Consider the following 19,176-nt stretch of genomic DNA (forward strand, 5'->3'; position numbering starts at 1 on the left):
CCCTGTTTCTCATGTGTCAGAGGCTTTTTCTACAACATAATATTGACTCTATACTGTGTGACTTGTGCACAAAAGACAGGAGAGTCGAAGTGTGAAGCTCCACAACAGGACTCCTCTGCCAATATCTTGGAGACTTCACGGATTGGAGGAACTTGGTGATGAGTTTAGTGTATCTCAGGACCACAGTGTCATTTTACCAAACTCATCCCTTCTCTTGACCATGCACTTTTTGGCCAAAAAGCCATTGAATATTAAAAAGCAACTACGCCTTGAGGTAAGCTTCAATTATGCATGACAATGTAGGAACTGAGTAGTACTTATCAGGACAGGTTCAATGTTTTTTTTTGTTTTTTTTTCAGGTTTCAGATCCAGAAAATATTTTGGGCATCTTATACACAGACAAAATACAGGTCTCTGCAGAGGCTTTTGATATAGCCATGGACATCACACCAGGTACAAAGTAAAACCCAATTAGCTTACATGTAGATATTGATATGTTAAAGTACTGTCATGTTATGAATACATCTTATCGTATTGCATTCTGTGGCAGATGGCTGCCTGGACTTTGGAACAATAAAAGTCTTTGAAGAGGTAGAACGTACCATCAAACTGAAAAACCAAGGAAAATATGAATTTGTATACAAGTGAGTTTCGGCAACCAGTTATTTACATTGTACATTTATATGAAGTAATACTTTGTACTTCTACATGAAGAGAATAAGTGTTGTAATAGTCCTACTCTTTCTGTGAACTTTTTTTTGTGCGTTTTCATAAGGATTTTAGTTGGGGACAAAAATCCCAACCTAATATCAGCCTTCACGATGTCCCCTGCAACTGGTACATTAATTCCTCGGAAAAAGTACACATCGATTCAGATTGTCTGTAAACCCAAGAAGGAAGTCTCAGTCACAGACAAGCCTGTCCTCTCCTGTCAGGTATGTTGACATACACGGTAAACTATTTTAGATTTTACAGTGCAACAATACACAAATCCGTGATTCAGCTGGATTTGATACCTAAGTATAGTATTCCATATTTTGTTAATAAAAAATTATATTTGTATTTTAAATATCTGCACAATTTTGAGTGGTGTACTCATGTGAAATGCTGTCCTGTATATATGCCGTTTGGCTGGAGTTTGACCTCCAGTTTCCAATGAAAAGAGTACTTTGCCCTCCTCTAGCTCACCCTAAGTTCACGCTTTAATGTCTCCCTATCGCCACATCTGAAGTCACGTTTTCTTTTGATTGAGGTGGAGCTTCAGGTCACCAGGGCTTGTTGTTGGGGAAACAGCACACAGTCATGGATGAAGTCTTGGCATCCTCATAGAAAATAATGTATTGAGTAATACAGGCCGTGAGGTCGCCACTGTTGTCCCCATGTGAATCACAGAGCATATTCCAGTCAGCGCGCTGGCTTCCTGGCTCCATCTCCATCAAGGAACAACTAGATTATGGTGTGATAATCCAAGTGGGGATATATGGGATGCAATTGTGTTAGCATACATCAGGTCCAAAGTTTTGTCATCCATAGTTATGCAGTGGACATACTGGCAAAGAGTGAGTAGAATTGTGTGGAGTGTGCAGAAAGCAGACAAAGTCATGATGACATAACATTTTGTACATTTTAACTTCGGAATGTTGTTCAAATGTATACAATATACATACAAGTGGTTGTGTAAGTAAATGTACTTGTCTTTGCAGGTGATTGAACAGAGCATTGGGGATGGAGGACATATTGTAGCCATTTTACCCATCAAAGTAACAGTCCATTCCGTCTTTTCCAGGTTTAATTTAAATGTCATATTTTATTTTTTGTAGAAAAATGTGATTTTTTTTTTTCATGCTGCACTTAACAATCTGGTAATCTGTTATAGGTACACAATCTCACCTTCGTGTGACATCAATTTTGGTCCTCTCGTTTATGGCTCCAAGAAAAGTCAGAACTTCTTAATAGAGAACAATGGAATATTTGAGACCCAATACACCATTTCCTGTGTGGGCATAGGCATTTGCCCTCGACCAAAGCCGGGGTAGGCACAGTACCACAGCAATGATAGCCGTCGAACAGAAACCCCTGTGCCAAATGGGCATAAGTGTATTTCCACTTTTCAGAAGAAATTCTGTATAACAGTAAATCGTGTTGTCATTTTGTGTTGGTCACAGTGCTAATAAGAAAACAGGCAGAGAGAGCACATCAGAGAAGTCTTATACACCCGGGACCAAAATGAGGAGTGAGTCCTTCCAGAAAGATTCAAATGTCTCACAGGTAAGAGCAGGGGCGTGCAGTCAAGGCAGAGCCTCCCTGTCCTGTCCCCAACAACAAAACTAATGATTACATTCAATCCGTAAATGACGGACACCCTTTCTTTCTGCAATCCAGAATCGACTCAGCACAGGGGTGTTTGCGGTGTTCCCTTGCACGGGAACAATGCAGCCGAGGACCCGGCAGGCAGTGACAGTTGAGTGCATAGCTGAACAGCTCGGCACCTGGAGCCAGAATCTGCTTATTGACATCAGTGGGCGTGACCCCTCAGACCACCCTGAGGGCATACCATACAAACTGATAGCTGAAATTTGTAGGCCAGGTGGGAACTGCTTCGAGTCATTCGTTACCTCTGTAAATTGTAGATTTAACTTGTTCATGTACATACTTTTGCTTACCCTTCATTAATTGAAAACTTTTTTTTTTCATACAGGCATTGTGTTGGACTTGACCTCTATCTTTGAGGAGCACCATTTGTGTCCAAGCATGAGTCATCTATCATCAGAACCATTTTTCAGTGCTGAGCAAGTTTTTATCCTGGATGAGAACAAGTTTATTTTCAACAAAGTTCTTGTGGGGCGAACTTCTCAGGCTCGCTTAAAACTCACCAACAACAGCAAGGTGCCGTACACGCTCAACTTGGGCATCAGATATGTTGGCATTAAGGTAAAGTTCCTTTGACTCTGTACGGAATAATATATCCTAATTGAAAAATGCACAAAAATAGTTTCTTCTTTTTTTTGCAGATGTCTGGCACTGTGGATGTTTTTGAATTGTCTTCTCCAACAGTGTTCGTTCCCGGCCAATCCCACGCGTTCACTTCTTTGAGCTTCACACCACATACAATGCATCTCTACAATGCTGTATTTGAAGCTACATTTGATAAAAGCAGCAGGTATGTTTCAGGATAGTATGATGTTGTTAATCCTTTCAGACTGATTATATCCCCTCTATTTGTTAAAGAATAACAACAAACTTAAAGAGTAAGGTCCTGGAGTTTGACATAGTTGGTGAAGGCTGTCTGCCAGTTGTGTCTGTGATACGTCCGGCCAATAAATCAAGTCCAACCTTGCCGTTCAGACGGATATTGGTAGGACGTACTAATACCCTACCCTTGGTGCTGTTAAATGATGGCAATGTGCCAGCTCAGGTGAGAGAATACACATTCTTTGCTCGCCAATAAAATATAGTGTATTCCAACAAATTCTATATGGATTTTCTGTAGTCAAACAATAGGTCATTTCAGTCATTTGTTTACAATCCTCATATTTGTGTTGTAAAGGTCCAGGTTGACATGACGGATAAACACGGTGTGTTAACACTCAGAGCTGCTCCTGAAAACAAATGTGGAACAATCCACTTCTCTCCTTTTGAGGACAACATAGACTCTGGTAAAAAAAACAACAACACATCTTTTGTAAATGATCATTTGCCTTTGAATGGTATATTGCTGTGCAGTCAATCAATCAAAGGAAAATGTCACAGTCGGCATCAAATTGACAATTCTACCAAACAGAAATCTTTATGATGTTTGCCACAGTCTTCATTCAGTTGTTCTTCTCAAAAGTGTCTCGATTAGTCCACAGAGCGTGCCTGAAACTTGATGTTAACGAGTCGGCTGAATTTGAAGTCACCTTCTCCTCTGACAAACCTGTGAGGGTGGATGACAAGATTTCAGTGCAAGTGAAGGACAGCCTTTACAGCAATACTATTGTACAAGTACATGGTGAAGCTTACCAGCAACTCGTCAGTCTTGACAACATCAGAAAACCCCCGCGGGAAATGCATCCAAACCTTGATGAGGAAGGTAAGAGTGAAACGTATTGCAACAAGTAAATATTACATGTGAAGAGGATGGGGACAACAATCAGTGTGTCCCATATAAAAATATTGCAAGAAAGTATAATTGTGTTGACTTTGTTGCTTAGATTTCATGATTGTGATTTTCATTGCTCTTGTTTGTATTGAGTAGTTTGAATTACTTTTCGACAACCTCACGTATCAGAATCAGGTATGCACATCTTATCAGAGGCTAACTGTTATCTGACACTAATCTGTGCATTCCAAATTATTCAATACATTACTTACCTTTTGGATGAGTGTTTCACACACATTGGCTGAACAGCCTGCCAAGTGAAAGACAAACAGACTCCGGGCCAGGGACGTTATCACAGTAATTAATTAGACTCTTTACATAACTTTTGGAAGGGAAATTTAGAACAGCTCCATATATTTTCAGGAATGGCAGCAAACAAAAGATTTACTTTAATTTCACATGTGATGGTTTGGTATTCACAGTAATGATGATAAAAACAATTCTGAAGCAACACAACATTTTGATTAACTAGTCATAATTAAGATTTTGCCATGTCAAATTAACAGAATGTTTTTCGTCTCCACAGATTATTCCGATTTGCTCAGTTTTGGTTATTGCAGTGTCGCTTGTCCTGTCAGAGAGAGTTTCACTTTGATAAATCACAGCAGCAGCAACCAGGTGGCGAGGTTTGAGTGGCCACCTGACGACAACAATCTCACCTTTTCACCACAGGTAATCACGGTGGTGGTGTTCTATCAAAGTCTAAAATAATGAATTTATTGTTGCCATTGTCTGTTATACATTTTTTGTACTTTATTATGTGCATTGAGAACTGAAACTGGTTCATCAATTGCATTGACGTTATGGATTTTCTATCGCACTTATCGGAACAAGCGTCAACTGTGAGCTTGAGCTTATCCCAGCTGACTTTGGCCAAGTGATTAACCTGAAACTAGATTATTATTACGGTATATACAAGTGTGGGTCAGAAAATTAGACTATCGAGGAAAAGCCCATTTATATCTGAATATTTTGTTACATTAGTTCACCATACACAAAGTGAAATATTTTAAGCCTTTATTTGTTTCAATTTTGCTGATGATGGGAGAAAGACAACAACAACAAAAAAAACACATTCAAATTTTCTGACCTGCACCTGTGCAGTTATGCTAATTGTTTATCATAAAATTTGTTACAACCCAACATACTAAGCGTATATGTAGACTTGTTAGCTTCTCGACTTGTACAAGACAAATGAATGACTGTACCTTGATTTTCCACAGCATGATTATTGCAACCTTGATTGATGTCTTTTGGAATATCTTATGTTTGTATTTGACTATTTTCTGCTATAGCTACCATACTGTATGTGTTTCTATTTTATTTCATGCCTAAAGGTTGGACACCTCCATGCAGGCTGCTCTAAGGAAGTGACAGTTGTCTTCTGCGCGAAAGGACGAGTAACACTAACAAGACAGCAAATTACATGCAAGATTTGTCAGGTGACATTCCAGCAGCCATTGGATCAAGTTCCTGACTGGGATGACCAAAAGAAGACACCGCAGACTTCATGGACACAGCCACAGCAAACTGGAAAGAATAAGGTATGCATGTTGACATGCATAATCGTAGGAGACTGTTTTACAACGGAAACCTATGCATCTATGTACAGAACTGGTTGTTTGTTTGCGCACAGAAACAATATTCTGAGCCAGCCTGCTCTGTGGTCAAGGGTTCAGACTGGGACTTGCATTTACGTATCAGTGCAGTTTGTGACTTTGTGAAGTTCAGCTGCAATACAGCAGCGATCCGATTCAAAGACACATTGGCTTACCAAAGCAGCACTCACCAGTAAGTTGTACTGCTACCACCTCGACCATTTCAAGTTGAAGTAATAAAGATAAACACTTGTTGACAATGACAGAACACATATTCATTTGCCATTTGATTGAATCGGCCTCTACAGCAATAATGTTAATTGCCAGTGTAATTTGAATTACTTAAAGAATTTCATTCATTTGTTTTGTGTGCAGATTGCAGATGCTTAATGAGGGTACTGTGAAATTGGAATTTTCCTGGGAAGTCATAATAGATTCAAGTAGCTTCCCAGTCAGCCAAAGCCAAGAAGGTAATCAAGAAATTAAATATTTTAACTTGCTGTTGATGAAGAATACCTTCAGTTTATACAACTACACGACCAGCCACAGTCTTGACACTTTCAAAGAGGTTTTAATTTAACAGCATGCTTCTTATTGGTACTCTAATTATGAATGCAGTAAAGTTTTACTCTGCAATCAACTACAAAAATTAATAATGTGTTAAATGAATCAGCTCAAATTAATTATCATGTTTAAAAATGTTCAATTAAATTCAATTTATTTCATTCCTTAAAAAAAGAGAAATGAAAGGGGACAGAAAGAAGTAAAACTTATGTTATCCGCCCCTAATCAACAACAATTCAATTGGAGAATGCCGTTGTGGTAAAGAAGGTAACCATCCAATTAGAGAGAGGCTGGCAGAGTGATTTCAGAATACAAATAATAGACCAACCAGAAGGAAAAGCCTTCTTGCAACTTCCTGGTTGGCTTGCAGGGCACTGTTCTATGTGTGTGCTGCTAAACAACGAAATACTAAGTAAACCAAGTGCAGTGTGAAAAGGCCTTAAAACTGTCAAATGTGATGGACGTAAATTTTTCAAAGCCAAACTTCTCTTGTATCAGATATCCTTTTTACGTGAAAGTGGTCTCATATAAGTGACACGTCGGTGTGCGTCTCAATCCTGCTAACCTGGTACCTCAATACCCGTTCAAGGTGGCATGTCATCAAGGATGACTGAAGAACAGCCTCCTAGCAGTCTGACCAGTGAGATGTCTCTTCTGATGGGAATGCCGGCTATCAATTGTTTCACTGTGGAGCCAAGTATTGGGGCCATTTTGCCAGGTGCTTCTCAAAATTTCTGCGTTCGCTTTTCACCTGTGGACGCAGGCCAGGTGCAAGGGAGATTGCACTGCAGGTAATGCTGACAATCAGGTAAAACTTGTGTATTTGTTAAAATCTGCACTGATCGCCAAGTCTTAACCTCAGTACTTAATGCACGTAAATCATTAGAAAGTATTCAAGCACAATGCAGTATGAGTCCAAAATGATTGCCTGATAGTTTCTCCTTGTTTATGCTCATATTTTTTCCAGTATCCCTAATTTACGTGCTGGGGCTCAGGGGCCCACTATCTCGTTTAGTGGGCGGAGCATATTGCCCCACTGCCACTTTGACCTTGAAAACTCTGACTATATCACCGGGAGCCGACGCAATCCTGAGTTCAGGACTTATTTGGAACCTAACATCAAAGTGGTGGAATGCAAAACTCTTGGCCTCTTTACCCCAGCAAAAAGGTTAAGGAATTATTATTATTATTATCATTATTATTATTATTATTAGACCTTAGTTTATTTACTCTAGTTGTTAACTTAATAAACTTGAGCATAAATTGGGCTCATAAGTGTGCTTTCTGTTCTTTTTGCAGATCTTTTACTGTGTTGAACCCAACCTGTGAACCATACGCATTCCAATGGAAGTGTGAAGATACTAATAACAGTCCATTTATATGCCTCAACCCAGATGGCATCATTCGGCCTGGAGAGAAGATAGAGGTAAGGAGCAGATGGCCATGAAACTTATGAAAAGATTGATATTGTAGCATTGTTGATGAAGTTGTATTCCCCAGTGGCAGCAATACATTTATTCTGTTGATACAACATGCTGCTTCATTCATTACCTGTAATGCTTTCTCTAATTGGGCTGTGGCCTATCCCTCCTATTCCTGGTTTGTAATCATCAATCACTCGGCACAATTGCAAACAGCAATTCACACTCACATTCACACTTATGGGCTATGGAGTATATGCCACGGAAGAGGCGGGACTGTTTTTACACATCGTTTGGTTTGCGATGTGTGGGCTGCGTCAAAATTCTTGTGCTTCCCACTTTGTGCCCCTCAGTTGCGCGTTCGCAACCCGGACCGGAACCAACCTAATGTGCAAAATCACGTCCCGCCTCTTCCGTGGCATATACCCCATTTACAATCTTCATTTTAACATGACAAGTGTGTTTTCGGAACATGGGAGGAAGTTGGAGTACTCAAAGTAAACTGATACAAGCATGGGGGGAATGCTACACAGATATGCCTATGCCAAGATTTTAACCTAGAACCTCTTGAGTCTGACTGTGCTGTTAGCTACTATATGCTTAATTAAACACTGACCAATCTGACCATATCTCGATCCTGTAATCTCCCCATGTTTTGTTACTCTCTCTGGAAGAGTCAAAATTTATCTAACCTTCACCATAATCTCTGTTTGTTTTTAAATAGATGTGCTTTAAATATGTGGCTGAGCAGGTCAACGACGTGGAGTCATTCTGGAGCTTTGTGATCGAGACACTGTCTCTGTCAATCCCCTTCCTTTGTGTGGGCTCCATGAGAGAGCCTCTTATCTACTTTGACAAATCTCACATTGACTTTGGCGACCAACTTATTGGTATGTCACACACATGGGCACCCAGTGACATCACATATTAAAGTCCAGTATCTGTATTTGTTTTGCTGTTCCTGCATTGTATGAAATGACAGATGTCGTTGTAGACACGAGGGCCTACTAAAATCTAGGATAGCGGGTGAAAAATTGCATGTTCTCGCTTGCACGCACATTTGGTGGATAGTTTGTGCATGATCTTATAATGCTACGCTTATATTGTGTTTCTGGTCTTATTGAAGTATGCCGTGGCCACAGACATGCTCTAAAGCTGCCCAACATGCCATTGTTTTATTGTTTGACAAGAGGCTTGTTGCGTTTTTTATATTTTTGTTGATTGTTTGAGATAATTAAAACCTCAAATCAAGTCAAATCAAATCAACTCAATGTCAATGTTGTTTGTATTTCATAGAATAATCACTATGATAAAGTAACCACTATGGAAAAAATATTGTTGAACATCACTACAAAATGCATTATTATATTTGATGTTTTCTTTAGGTAATAAAGTGTTGCAAACAGTGAATCTAGTGAATGGAGAGAAGGAGCCCTTTCACTTCACTGTTTTGCAGCCATCATTACTCTGTGATGACCAAGAGTCCATCCTCATTTTGAACCCAATGTCTGGCACAGTGCCTGCAAAAGAAAGGTGAATTACTTTTAATCATCCAGTTGGAGTTCATCAAGGAAATGTCTTGAACATGTTGAGGTTTAACCTGAGACGTATGATGCAGGTTGCCTTTGTCAGTGTCCTTCAGTCCTTGCCGACAGGGCTATGTGAGCTTCAAATTAACCCTGAGGGTGAAGAGGAAGTCAAAGCTACTCATCCTCACTTGTAAGGCACAGTGTTGCACAATTACTGCTTCTGTCCAAGTGGAAAACCCAGACGGAGGCCTCAGAGAGCTGAGTCCGGACATTTTAAATAGTTGGAACTTTGGAAAGGTAAGTATTCCTGAAAGCAAAGTTGGAAACACAACATTGAAAAGCACTCAAGTGACTTGTACATGATCTGACGACATGTGTTTACTATAGGTGGGCATTTCAGAGCAAGCTACCTTTAATATCCTGGTGACCAATACAGGGAGACACAACATGGATGTGAACTTTGAACTGGAAGGGCCAAGTGAGCTTCTTCAAAACTTTGTAACAAAACCAAAAAATGCCTCAATAGTTGTTGGGGAGAAGCTGCAGGCCGCACTCTTTTTTTCTCCTCGAAGCAGTTGCACACTCACAGATACCAGGTTGAAAATAAAAGTAAGATCATTCAGAGAATATTCTTGAATGCAGAAAAATGTTTGAGCTATTCAAAATAAGCCCTCTTGGTAACCGCTTCTGTTTCTTAAGGTAAACAAAGGCCCATTGTTTAAAATCATGATTGAAGGCCGTGGTGTGGCACCCGAGCTTGAATTCTCTTTCAAAAAGTTCAACTTTGGAAAGCAATTTGTGTATTGTCCTGGCATGCTGCCAGCATCCCACACTCTTGTGTTGAAAAATAAAGGCAACAGGGACATCAGGTTAGTTGTTATACAATGTTTCCTTGTTAATACATAAAGGAATGTACTCATGAATACAGTTCATTCTGTTCCTCAGTGTCAAGTGTCAATCCAGAAAGTGTTTGTTCCTGGAAATTGGATTCAAACCAGATGTTTTGTCGCCTGGAACAATGGTGGAGGTTCCTGTCACCTTTTATCCTCGTGAGCCACGACGTTATCATGAAAACATCATCTTCTTAATCAACAGCTGCATCAAAGAACAAGTGGACATTTGGGGACAAGGAGTTGAATTGAAGGTGAACACCTTACCTCGACCTCCACACACCTTGTAAAATGTCATGTTTTACTGAAATTGGATATTCAGGCTTCATCCACTTACTGCACATTTTTATCAATTTGTTCTAGTTGGGAGTATTGGCTCCCAAGCACCAGAAGGTGAAACTTGGAAATCTGACACCGGGTCAGAGAGTTGTAAAACGGGTGCAGCTAGTCAACCGAAGTATTTTGGATGTTTCCTTCACCTTGCAGCTTGAAACAAACAAACCAATTATCGATGCCAAGGTAAGGAAGCATGAATGAAACAATTAGGAGTGGCCGGTTAGCAAGCAATTGCACATTGCCTCTTCTCTGCTTCTTCACCTCCAGGATTTGTCGTTCAGTCCAGAAACGGAACTATCGCTTAAAGCTTTTCAGGGTTCATGTAATGTCGAGATCCTGTTCACACCCCAACAGCGTATTTCTGCCTTTACTGCTGAGCTGCAGGCTGAGATTGACAGCTATTTACATCCGCTACTGACCATCCAGGGCTGCTGCCAGGTACACTTCAAATTAGTGTATGTCGATTGAAAATCCTGTACTCTTTGAAACTGAATACCCTGTGAGTGAACAAGTGAGCGAGTCCCCCTCATGTGAGGATGCAGACACTCACTGCCTTTGCACAACTGACATCTCTTGAAAATTGAAGCATGTCTGTAGAATGAATGAGTGCACGTGTGTGACTGGTTTTGTTCTTTCATTTCCAATTTGTGACTGTAACATGAACATCAATCAAATTAGAAATTCAAGATGTGATGGTTTGTTGCCTGTTAATGTACTTCTGATTCATACTTTCAGGGTGTAGATGTGCGTCTAGAACAGGAACACTTGGGTTTTGGGGCAATTGTCCAGCATTGCCAGGGCAAAAAGAAAGTTGTCATGATCAACACAGGAGAACTTTGTGCTCGGTAAGCTTGTAAAATAGGAATAACAAAATGAGTAAAGGCAATTCTGAAGTCATAATGTTTCCAAATGTGATGGTAGCTATTTTCATTCTTTTGGTCAAATAGTCTGATTTTAAACAACTACCATTCTGCTTTATGAACAAATAAACAGATTCAACTGGAAAACTGAAGACTTTCCTCCAGAGTTGTCCATCCAGCCAACTAAAGGTTCTATCCAGCCAGGAACGGAGATTCCTTTCGAATTGACATTTGCCCCAGTGCGCTTGAATAATGACTTAAGATATGAAAACCTAACCTGCTGCATTGAAGGCTCATCTACACCCATCACTCTCACTGTGACAGGCTCCTGCATTGGAGCCGCCTCCAGCAAAGAGGTTTGGTTCACATGTACAGTATTCGTATTGCTTATGCTCAATGTTGGGAAAAAAAAAAAAAACGTCATTAAAAGATATTTGTGGATTGTACACAATATGAACAAAACATAATACTGTAGAGTTATTGTTTTTTTTTTTTTAAGTTGAGTAGAGGGGACACTTCTTTTTTCATTTACTGCTCTACTCGCAGTGGTAGGAAGAGAAACTCCTCTTGGTAACACGTATTAGTGTATTGTTCATTCATATTAATGACTATTAGTGCTCATTTGCTTTTTTTCTTATTCTGTTCTTATTGTTTTGCTTTTCTTGTATTTCATTCCAGTTGGTCAATTTTTCTTGCCCTGTTCGTGGCTCACACACCCAGACATTGTCTGTGGTCAACCCCACAAACCAACGTTGCAGCATCCGACCTGTCATCAATGGCAAACATTGGAGAGCTGCACCAACTGTGGTTCTTGAGCCTCTTCAAAGCAACACATATGTGGTCACCTACAGACCGCTGACCATGACTGTGGATGGAAAGAAACACTTGGTAATGAAGTGATTTGACAACTTCATTTCCTTATGAATGAATGAATGAATGAATGGTTTATTTCGGTTCCATACAACAACACAGAAAACACAAACATTCCTTCAAACAAATTGTATGGGCTGCAGCACCAGGCTTATTATCGTCTGTCTCATACAATTGACTAATTATCCATGAACATTGTTTAACATAACACTTACAGTATCTCTTAAAAGTGAGTACACTCCTCATTATAGATATCTAATTACAGTACAATTCCGTAAGTAAGACATTTTTTTTCATATAAACTGATACAAAATCGTCCTTCCAACTGTATTGTATACAGATTCATTAAAAAAAAAAAACAAAAAAAAAAAACAAAAAACATTTATAGACATTTACGGAACCTTGATATTGTAAAATAATCAATCAGTCTGCGGTTGCATAAAATGCAATGTCTAATGTTAAACATTTATGGAATATAAAATTCCTCGTGGTCTTCTCCAGGTATTCCGGTCTCCTCCCACATTCCAAAGACATGCATGTCAGGTTAATTGGGCGCTCCAAATTGTCCCTAGGTGTGCTTGTGCGTGTGGATGGTTGTCAAGAAAATGGATGGATGGATGGAAAATTCCTCGTTTAAAAAAAAAAAAAATGCTCTTGTGTACACCATGGGCTAAACTAGTCAAGCCAGCAACAACAACAATTGTTCATGCTATACATGACGGACATGCAGCCAACATGGTGTAGCTCACTTCAAAATAGAAACTTTCCAAATGTATTAATAAGCATCTCGGCAGTGCGGTGGGTTATGTTTTTTTTATTTTTTATTTTTTTTTATTTTATTTTTTTTTTTATTTTATTTTTATTTTATTTTATTTTTTTTGCTACCAAACGACATTCAAAACTAGTGAAATGCACCCAACATGGTGAAGATCGCTTTACATTTACACACATGAATAATGTTTATGATGTATTTTATTTAACAACACATTTAACTCCTAATTTACAATTAATTGCTCTGTTAAATTTAATGTAAAAACAAAATTAATCCAGATATTCAGCAACCATTGTGTTATTTCAATCGGTATAACAGGCTTAACAACAAATAGGAATCCAGCATGAACTTTATTGGTGGTCCGGCGGCTATTGAAGAGATCTTTGGCTTTCCTACTGGCACAAGGCAAACATATTCAAAATATTGTGGACTCTATGGTGCTGCAGATGTTGGCACAAGGGAACACCACAATGCCAGTACTGTAGACAAAGTTACAGCCATCACTTATTTACGCTGATGAAGTTTGCCTATTTCCTATTTCTTGCTTTATCTTCAGGGCTCAGTATTTTTCTCATTCCCCAATGGGGCTGGTATGCTGTACTCGCTACAAGGGACTGCTGAGCCCCCTAAAGCTGAGAGCACGATTGTACATGAACTGCCTGCCAAGACCCATCACACACAGATACTCCCTGTTACCAACTGGCTCTCAAAGCAGAAACGGTAAAACATGTACCATACATTCACTGCTGTTATCACACCTATTTCTATTAAACTTCAATTATTTATTTCTTACTTTTATTATTATTATTTTTAATTAAAATGCCAGCTAGACCTAAAAAAGTGGACTGTCCTTAAATTGGCATTTTGACAGTGAAGATATCATTCACATATCCACATATTAGTATTAGTTTCTTTACATCAGTGAATTCACTCTTCACTTCAGTCCATTCACGACTGTTTATTTGTGGCCAGGTTCCTCGTCATAATAGAGTTTCTGACTCCTGAAAATCCAGATACGACGGTATCGCTCAAGGGTCGTGAGTATATTGATGTCCCAGCTCTGTCTAAGAAGGACTACAAGATTCATTTTTACACGTTCAGAGAGGGCCAGTACAATGCTAAGGTTTGAACACAGACACACGTTTGAATTCTGATTTCCGTATTTTTGTGAGTCACGTTATCATCTCTTCCTAGGTGACATTTCTGAATGAGGCCTCGAGGGAGTACTTATTCTACATCGTTAATTTCAAGGTTACCAGTCCAATGGAGTTGTCCACAATAGAACTGGTGTCAAATGTCCGGGAGAAGACTTCAGCCACCATAGAAGTGGAGAACCCCCTGACCACGGCTATCTGCCTCTCAGTTGACTGTAAATGCCCTGACATCAGTGCTCCAAGTCAGCACACTGTGCCTGGAATGTCAAAGGTCAAATATATTCCACATACCCTTAAAAGTGCTTGGTCAAAAGTTGACCAGACCTGCTAACTTGTGTCAATTTGACCCAACTTTGGGTTGTTTTGTTCAAAACTATCAAGTTGGGTTAGAATCAGATATGACAAATGTACTAGTGTTCAGTACTTAAGTAAAAGTACTGTTACTTCTGCAAAAAATACTTTGAAAAAGTAAAAGACCCAAGTTAGCAGGTTGGACCAAATGTTGACCGAGGAGTTTTAAGAGTGCACATCATACCCACACACTTTGGTCTTACTACCAACTCTTTTTGTGTTCTCTCATTAGGGTGCTCTGACCTTCGACTACCAGCCCCTCCGAGTCGGCGAGATGACCTCCCGGCTGTCTCTGTTTTGCAGTGAACTTGGCTACTTCCACTACGGTCTTCTTCTCCGAGCTCTACCTCAGCCACCAGAAAAAACTATTCAATTCAGTGCTTCCCTGGGAACTAGCCATAGTGTTGCTGTAAAGTTCCTCAACTTCTCCCACTTTAAAACAGAATACACTTGCAAGGTAGGAATGATAGTGCCATGTTGAAATTTAAAGGGTAAGCCTACGTAATATAGAAGGTTATTGTACCATATTTTCCGCACTATAAGGCGCACCGCATTATAAGGCGCACCTACAATGAATGACATATTTTAAAACTTTTTTCATATATAAGGCGCTACAGTAGAGGCTGGGGTTACGTTATGCATCCATTAGATGGTGCTGCGCTAAAGGGAATGTCAACAAAACAGTCAGATAGGTCAGTCAAACTTTATTAATAGATTACAAACCAGCTTTCTGACAACTCCATTTACTCCCAAAATGAATAAACAGCTGTTTGATTATTTTCTCTGAGCTAAAGTGTTAGTATTAGCTAGCGAACCAAGATGGCGGGATCTTCTGCGCATGCGCGTCACCGATCGTGCAGGGTCGCCGATAGCGTCTTGACAGCGAGACCTGTTGCGGCTCAATATTGATCCATATATAAGGCGCACTGGATTATAAGGCGCATGGTCAGCTTTTGAAAAAATTGAAGGCTTTTAGGTGCGCCTTATAGCGCGGAAAATACGGTAATTGTTTGTGTGCAAATACTGTAGGCTGTCTCTCCTTACTCACTCAAATGTGACATTAGTCAACCAGGACTTTTCTTTAGCAAGTTGTTCAGATTTTTTAGAATGTAGTTGGCACAATTCATCTTTTTTTCCACAATGACAGCTTCTAGAAAAAAAATCATAACTTAGCTGGGTGGGACAGCCAAACTTCACTATCTGAAACACTATCACGTCAAAGGCAAGAGATAAGCAAAACTGCATTGAGTTTTCCACAGATTATCATGAGTTGACAGTAGCTTCTGATAAAGGGTACATACAGTACTTGATTGCTCCTTGAATTTGTTGCTGTGGTGGGGATGGAGGGGTAATATTTATCACATGCACAGACCAATAGACTAATTGACAAGTATAGGAAGTGCACTATATGAAGAGCTGCATCCACAAGTGAAAATGTTTGAATCGTCTTTACGGTCACTCCCCATAGAGAAACCACTTACCGAGTTGCAAATCTCTAGCTCTGCCTCAGGTCATCATTTTTACGGAAACCCTTCCCTCCATTGACTCAGTAGTTTATAGTGCGCTTCACTCGCAAAGGGAGGGGGGTGTGGTCCAGTATGGCCAACAGTTACATTTGTCACAATCATTTAGTAACACTTAAGAACTTTTTTTCAATTCTAAAAATAGATAACATGTCTCATTTCAGGAACTTTATCCTCATCATGTTTTGTTTCTCTGTTCTGTTTTGCCCTTACGCAACTGCAGACTGACTGTCCAGCCTTCTTCGTGAACAAGCCCGTGGCTGCATTGCCTGGTAACCAGACAGGGTCTCAAGTCAGTGTGGAGGTTTGTTTTGAGCCGTATCAGCTTGGAGAGGTGAACGGACAGCTTCACCTGTCGTCTGGTATTGGGGGTGAATACATCTTTTTGTTACGCGGGGTTGGCCACCCTTCCAAAACACAAGGGCCGTTCAACATTAGGAATGGTCGTAACACCACTATCCATTTCAAGAATGTGTTCCTGCAGACCACAGTCTTTACTTTTCAGGTATTGTGTATGTCTTGACTATCAAGTAACTTCAGCCTCATTGTTGTGAAGTCTATGTAACTAAACAATGGTCTGTCTCGCAGGTGGACAACCCCTGTTTTACAGTCAAAGCAGCTGACACCATGCTCTCTAAAAAAACACAGGTCATCCAGGTGCACTTTGTTGCCCCTGAAGGAGGCTCGCCAGGGCCATTTATTGGCAAGTTGACCATCTCCAATCAGTGCACAGACGCACAAAGTCAAGCCTGCTCATGGGTGTATTACTTGAGAGGCAACCTGCTGGAGTCAACGTAATCCCAACATTGTCAGCATTTTTTTTTTTTACTGTCAAAAAAGGTTTGTTGTCATGTTTATAAATAGTAAACAAGACTATGTCCTCCAAAACTAATTCAAACAATACACAATACTGTATGTGTACATATACAGTATCAGCGGTACTTGGCCGCCCACAAAGACTGAACAAAAAATATGTTGAAAATGTGCTGTTAAATACACGTCAAGCCACTCTTCTTGAGCATCTGATAACTGAATTGGCACTCGTTGTCTGAAATAATGACCACATGGAGGCACTCTTGTCTTGTCTAATGACTCATGTCTGTACCAAAGTCCCATTCTTCTCTTTCTGGCCGTTAAAATTGTATTGCAATGTTGCCTTTTGAACCTTCACACGTTTTGAAAAAGATGGAAATAGACAAGTTGATTGTTTTTACAGTACCATAAAAAAAATCTATGTAATTTACCATTGATGTGTATTCCTGGTGTATTGTTTCACTATACTGTATACCTGCCTGTCCCTTTGTTATGTGGGCCTTTGTGGAGACTTACCTGACTCAATCATAATAGTATCAAAAGTGTAATATAGCCTGCAGCAGTGCCACATCTTTGTAGGAATATCCAAGAACAGGGAAAACAAAAATTGGAATCTGATCTTACTCTCAAATCCCTGGGTAGTTCAGATTAACATGACAACACAGAGGCTGAAATTTAATTGGACAATAAAATCTCATCTCCATACTGGAAACTATGCAGCCAAGAAAGAAATGTGACAAATAAAGAGAAGACTGAAGTAAATACAATTTTAAAGAACAAATATTAGAATTTAGTTTGTAAGTAATGTGCTCCTGTAATACATATATATATATATATATATATATATATATAAATTTTAATCAATTCCCATTGCGCTAGCCTTAACCAAGAGCTTGGTAGTGTTTAGGCTAACATAGAATGTCTTGCTAGCAATGACTATCACCACCGGCACTTAAAAACAAATGATAAATAGTAATCCGTATAAGAAAATTAAAAAAAAACTTTTTTATGTATTATTTTTTTAGGAAATTGCTTTTACACAATATAGTTCACAGCCATTTTAATGTGTTTGTATAACATGCTTAAGTGCAGGTACAATTCTAAAAGTTAGAGGAAAAGGCGCGTCAGATGGCTATTATTGTCGACCAATAGGATGAAAATTCAAAATGGCATATGTTTCTTATTCCAAAATTTAACGCACCTATAGCAAAACACTTGCTCGTGGAAAAGTCCAGCGGTGTAAAAGTGGCCACTGTTTAGCGCGGGTGTGTTTAAGGGTGGGGTTGTGATGTAACCGGGGAAAGGAGGCAGCGGTGGGGGCTCTTCTCCCCCATAGAGCGCAGCATGAGCGCTCCCGAGCAAAAGGATGTGCGAGCAGGCAGCGCGCTACTGTAGGGACGGAGTCCACAAACTGCTGAACAAAGAACAAGCCAAACTTCGAGCCCAAGAAAGCCGCGAACAGACCAAGCCCGTAGCCGGTCAGGACAGCGAGTCCGAAACGGCAGCTCAGTCCGGAAACAGCGGCGCTCAGCCCGGTGGAATTGACGGGCTCGTCCGCTGGATCGTCACCAAAATGAGCGACAACAAGAACATCTCCAGCCGGGAGTACGCCTCCAGCAAGGAAGAGGTGGCAGTGGCTCAAGAGCAGTTCTTCGCCCCGGAACCGCGGAGAGGCATCTCCGTCATTCTGGATGTGAGTATATCGTCGACTAGCTGCACAGTGCTGGATCTCGGCATCCAGTGTGGTAGTGCGCACTTACGCGCGCTGAAGCTCCATTTGCTGGTGCACTGGAATTTTGCAGAGCCTTTAACATCTTAGTATTCATACGAATAAGAACTAATTGCAAACTATGGTTTCACTGAAGCAAACTGTAAAATATGGAAAAGCGTTTGAGCATTTATTCCATGTTCGTGGTACGCTTCAGGTCCATGTACTCGTGCTACGCTATTTCTCCTCACTGTCACTATAAACAATTTAGCTACCGAATGGCTAGGGCATACGTGGACCATAGTGTTGTGGGTGGGTGTGTTTTTTGTCCAATTGCTGTACAGCCATATGCCATTTCAGCATAACAAACTAGTGGGACAAAACCGTGCACTAGTTGACATATACTCACCACTAGTGCAACTGAAGGGCTCTATGTTAACTAGGAGAGTTGTGACTGCTAGTGCTAAAAGCACACAGTTGTCAACTAATGCGCAGTTTTACCTCACAAGAACACCCACTATAATTTTCATAAAGTAATGGAAGGTACGGAAAGCTAATTATTTGATATCCATCTATAAGTAGGGCCTTTCCACTTTCTCCTAGCACTTGTAGAATGAATGTTTTTGTGCCCTCCCAACCACACCTT

General features: G+C 40.1%; 2 protein-coding genes across 3 annotated transcripts in view; both read left to right on the top strand.

Moving 5' to 3' along the window:
- Positions 1 to 17,252, top strand: part of hydin (HYDIN axonemal central pair apparatus protein) — a 53,661-nt gene extending 36,409 nt beyond the window's left edge. For both annotated transcript variants that reach the window (XM_077516462.1, XM_077516461.1), the window contains exons 55-91: positions 76 to 274; positions 360 to 453; positions 551 to 644; positions 776 to 935; positions 1,704 to 1,786; positions 1,877 to 2,032; positions 2,166 to 2,268; positions 2,383 to 2,587; positions 2,699 to 2,931; positions 3,012 to 3,160; positions 3,229 to 3,415; positions 3,548 to 3,656; positions 3,845 to 4,072; positions 4,668 to 4,813; positions 5,479 to 5,685; positions 5,778 to 5,932; positions 6,115 to 6,209; positions 6,893 to 7,094; positions 7,271 to 7,471; positions 7,603 to 7,729; positions 8,449 to 8,614; positions 9,110 to 9,257; positions 9,343 to 9,550; positions 9,641 to 9,862; positions 9,953 to 10,122; positions 10,199 to 10,397; positions 10,507 to 10,662; positions 10,747 to 10,917; positions 11,215 to 11,324; positions 11,473 to 11,695; positions 12,018 to 12,227; positions 13,538 to 13,701; positions 13,954 to 14,104; positions 14,176 to 14,406; positions 14,719 to 14,943; positions 16,233 to 16,514; positions 16,598 to 17,252. In XM_077516462.1, the coding sequence (XP_077372588.1) occupies positions 76 to 274; positions 360 to 453; positions 551 to 644; positions 776 to 935; positions 1,704 to 1,786; positions 1,877 to 2,032; positions 2,166 to 2,268; positions 2,383 to 2,587; positions 2,699 to 2,931; positions 3,012 to 3,160; positions 3,229 to 3,415; positions 3,548 to 3,656; positions 3,845 to 4,072; positions 4,668 to 4,813; positions 5,479 to 5,685; positions 5,778 to 5,932; positions 6,115 to 6,209; positions 6,893 to 7,094; positions 7,271 to 7,471; positions 7,603 to 7,729; positions 8,449 to 8,614; positions 9,110 to 9,257; positions 9,343 to 9,550; positions 9,641 to 9,862; positions 9,953 to 10,122; positions 10,199 to 10,397; positions 10,507 to 10,662; positions 10,747 to 10,917; positions 11,215 to 11,324; positions 11,473 to 11,695; positions 12,018 to 12,227; positions 13,538 to 13,701; positions 13,954 to 14,104; positions 14,176 to 14,406; positions 14,719 to 14,943; positions 16,233 to 16,514; positions 16,598 to 16,807 (6,379 nt within the window). In that variant the 3' untranslated portion in view covers positions 16,808 to 17,252. The remainder of the gene's footprint in view (positions 1 to 75; positions 275 to 359; positions 454 to 550; positions 645 to 775; positions 936 to 1,703; positions 1,787 to 1,876; positions 2,033 to 2,165; positions 2,269 to 2,382; positions 2,588 to 2,698; positions 2,932 to 3,011; positions 3,161 to 3,228; positions 3,416 to 3,547; positions 3,657 to 3,844; positions 4,073 to 4,667; positions 4,814 to 5,478; positions 5,686 to 5,777; positions 5,933 to 6,114; positions 6,210 to 6,892; positions 7,095 to 7,270; positions 7,472 to 7,602; positions 7,730 to 8,448; positions 8,615 to 9,109; positions 9,258 to 9,342; positions 9,551 to 9,640; positions 9,863 to 9,952; positions 10,123 to 10,198; positions 10,398 to 10,506; positions 10,663 to 10,746; positions 10,918 to 11,214; positions 11,325 to 11,472; positions 11,696 to 12,017; positions 12,228 to 13,537; positions 13,702 to 13,953; positions 14,105 to 14,175; positions 14,407 to 14,718; positions 14,944 to 16,232; positions 16,515 to 16,597) is intronic.
- An 886-nt stretch (positions 17,253 to 18,138) lies between these two features.
- The window catches only part of necab2 (N-terminal EF-hand calcium binding protein 2), a 94,167-nt gene continuing 93,129 nt past the window's right edge, over positions 18,139 to 19,176 (top strand). The window contains exon 1 of the mRNA XM_077516463.1: positions 18,139 to 18,515. Within this exon, the coding sequence (XP_077372589.1) occupies positions 18,189 to 18,515 (327 nt within the window). The 5' untranslated portion in view covers positions 18,139 to 18,188. The remainder of the gene's footprint in view (positions 18,516 to 19,176) is intronic.

Source organism: Festucalex cinctus, chromosome 3 (assembly GCF_051991245.1).
Source record: "Festucalex cinctus isolate MCC-2025b chromosome 3, RoL_Fcin_1.0, whole genome shotgun sequence".
NCBI lineage: Eukaryota > Metazoa > Chordata > Actinopteri > Syngnathiformes > Syngnathidae > Festucalex > Festucalex cinctus.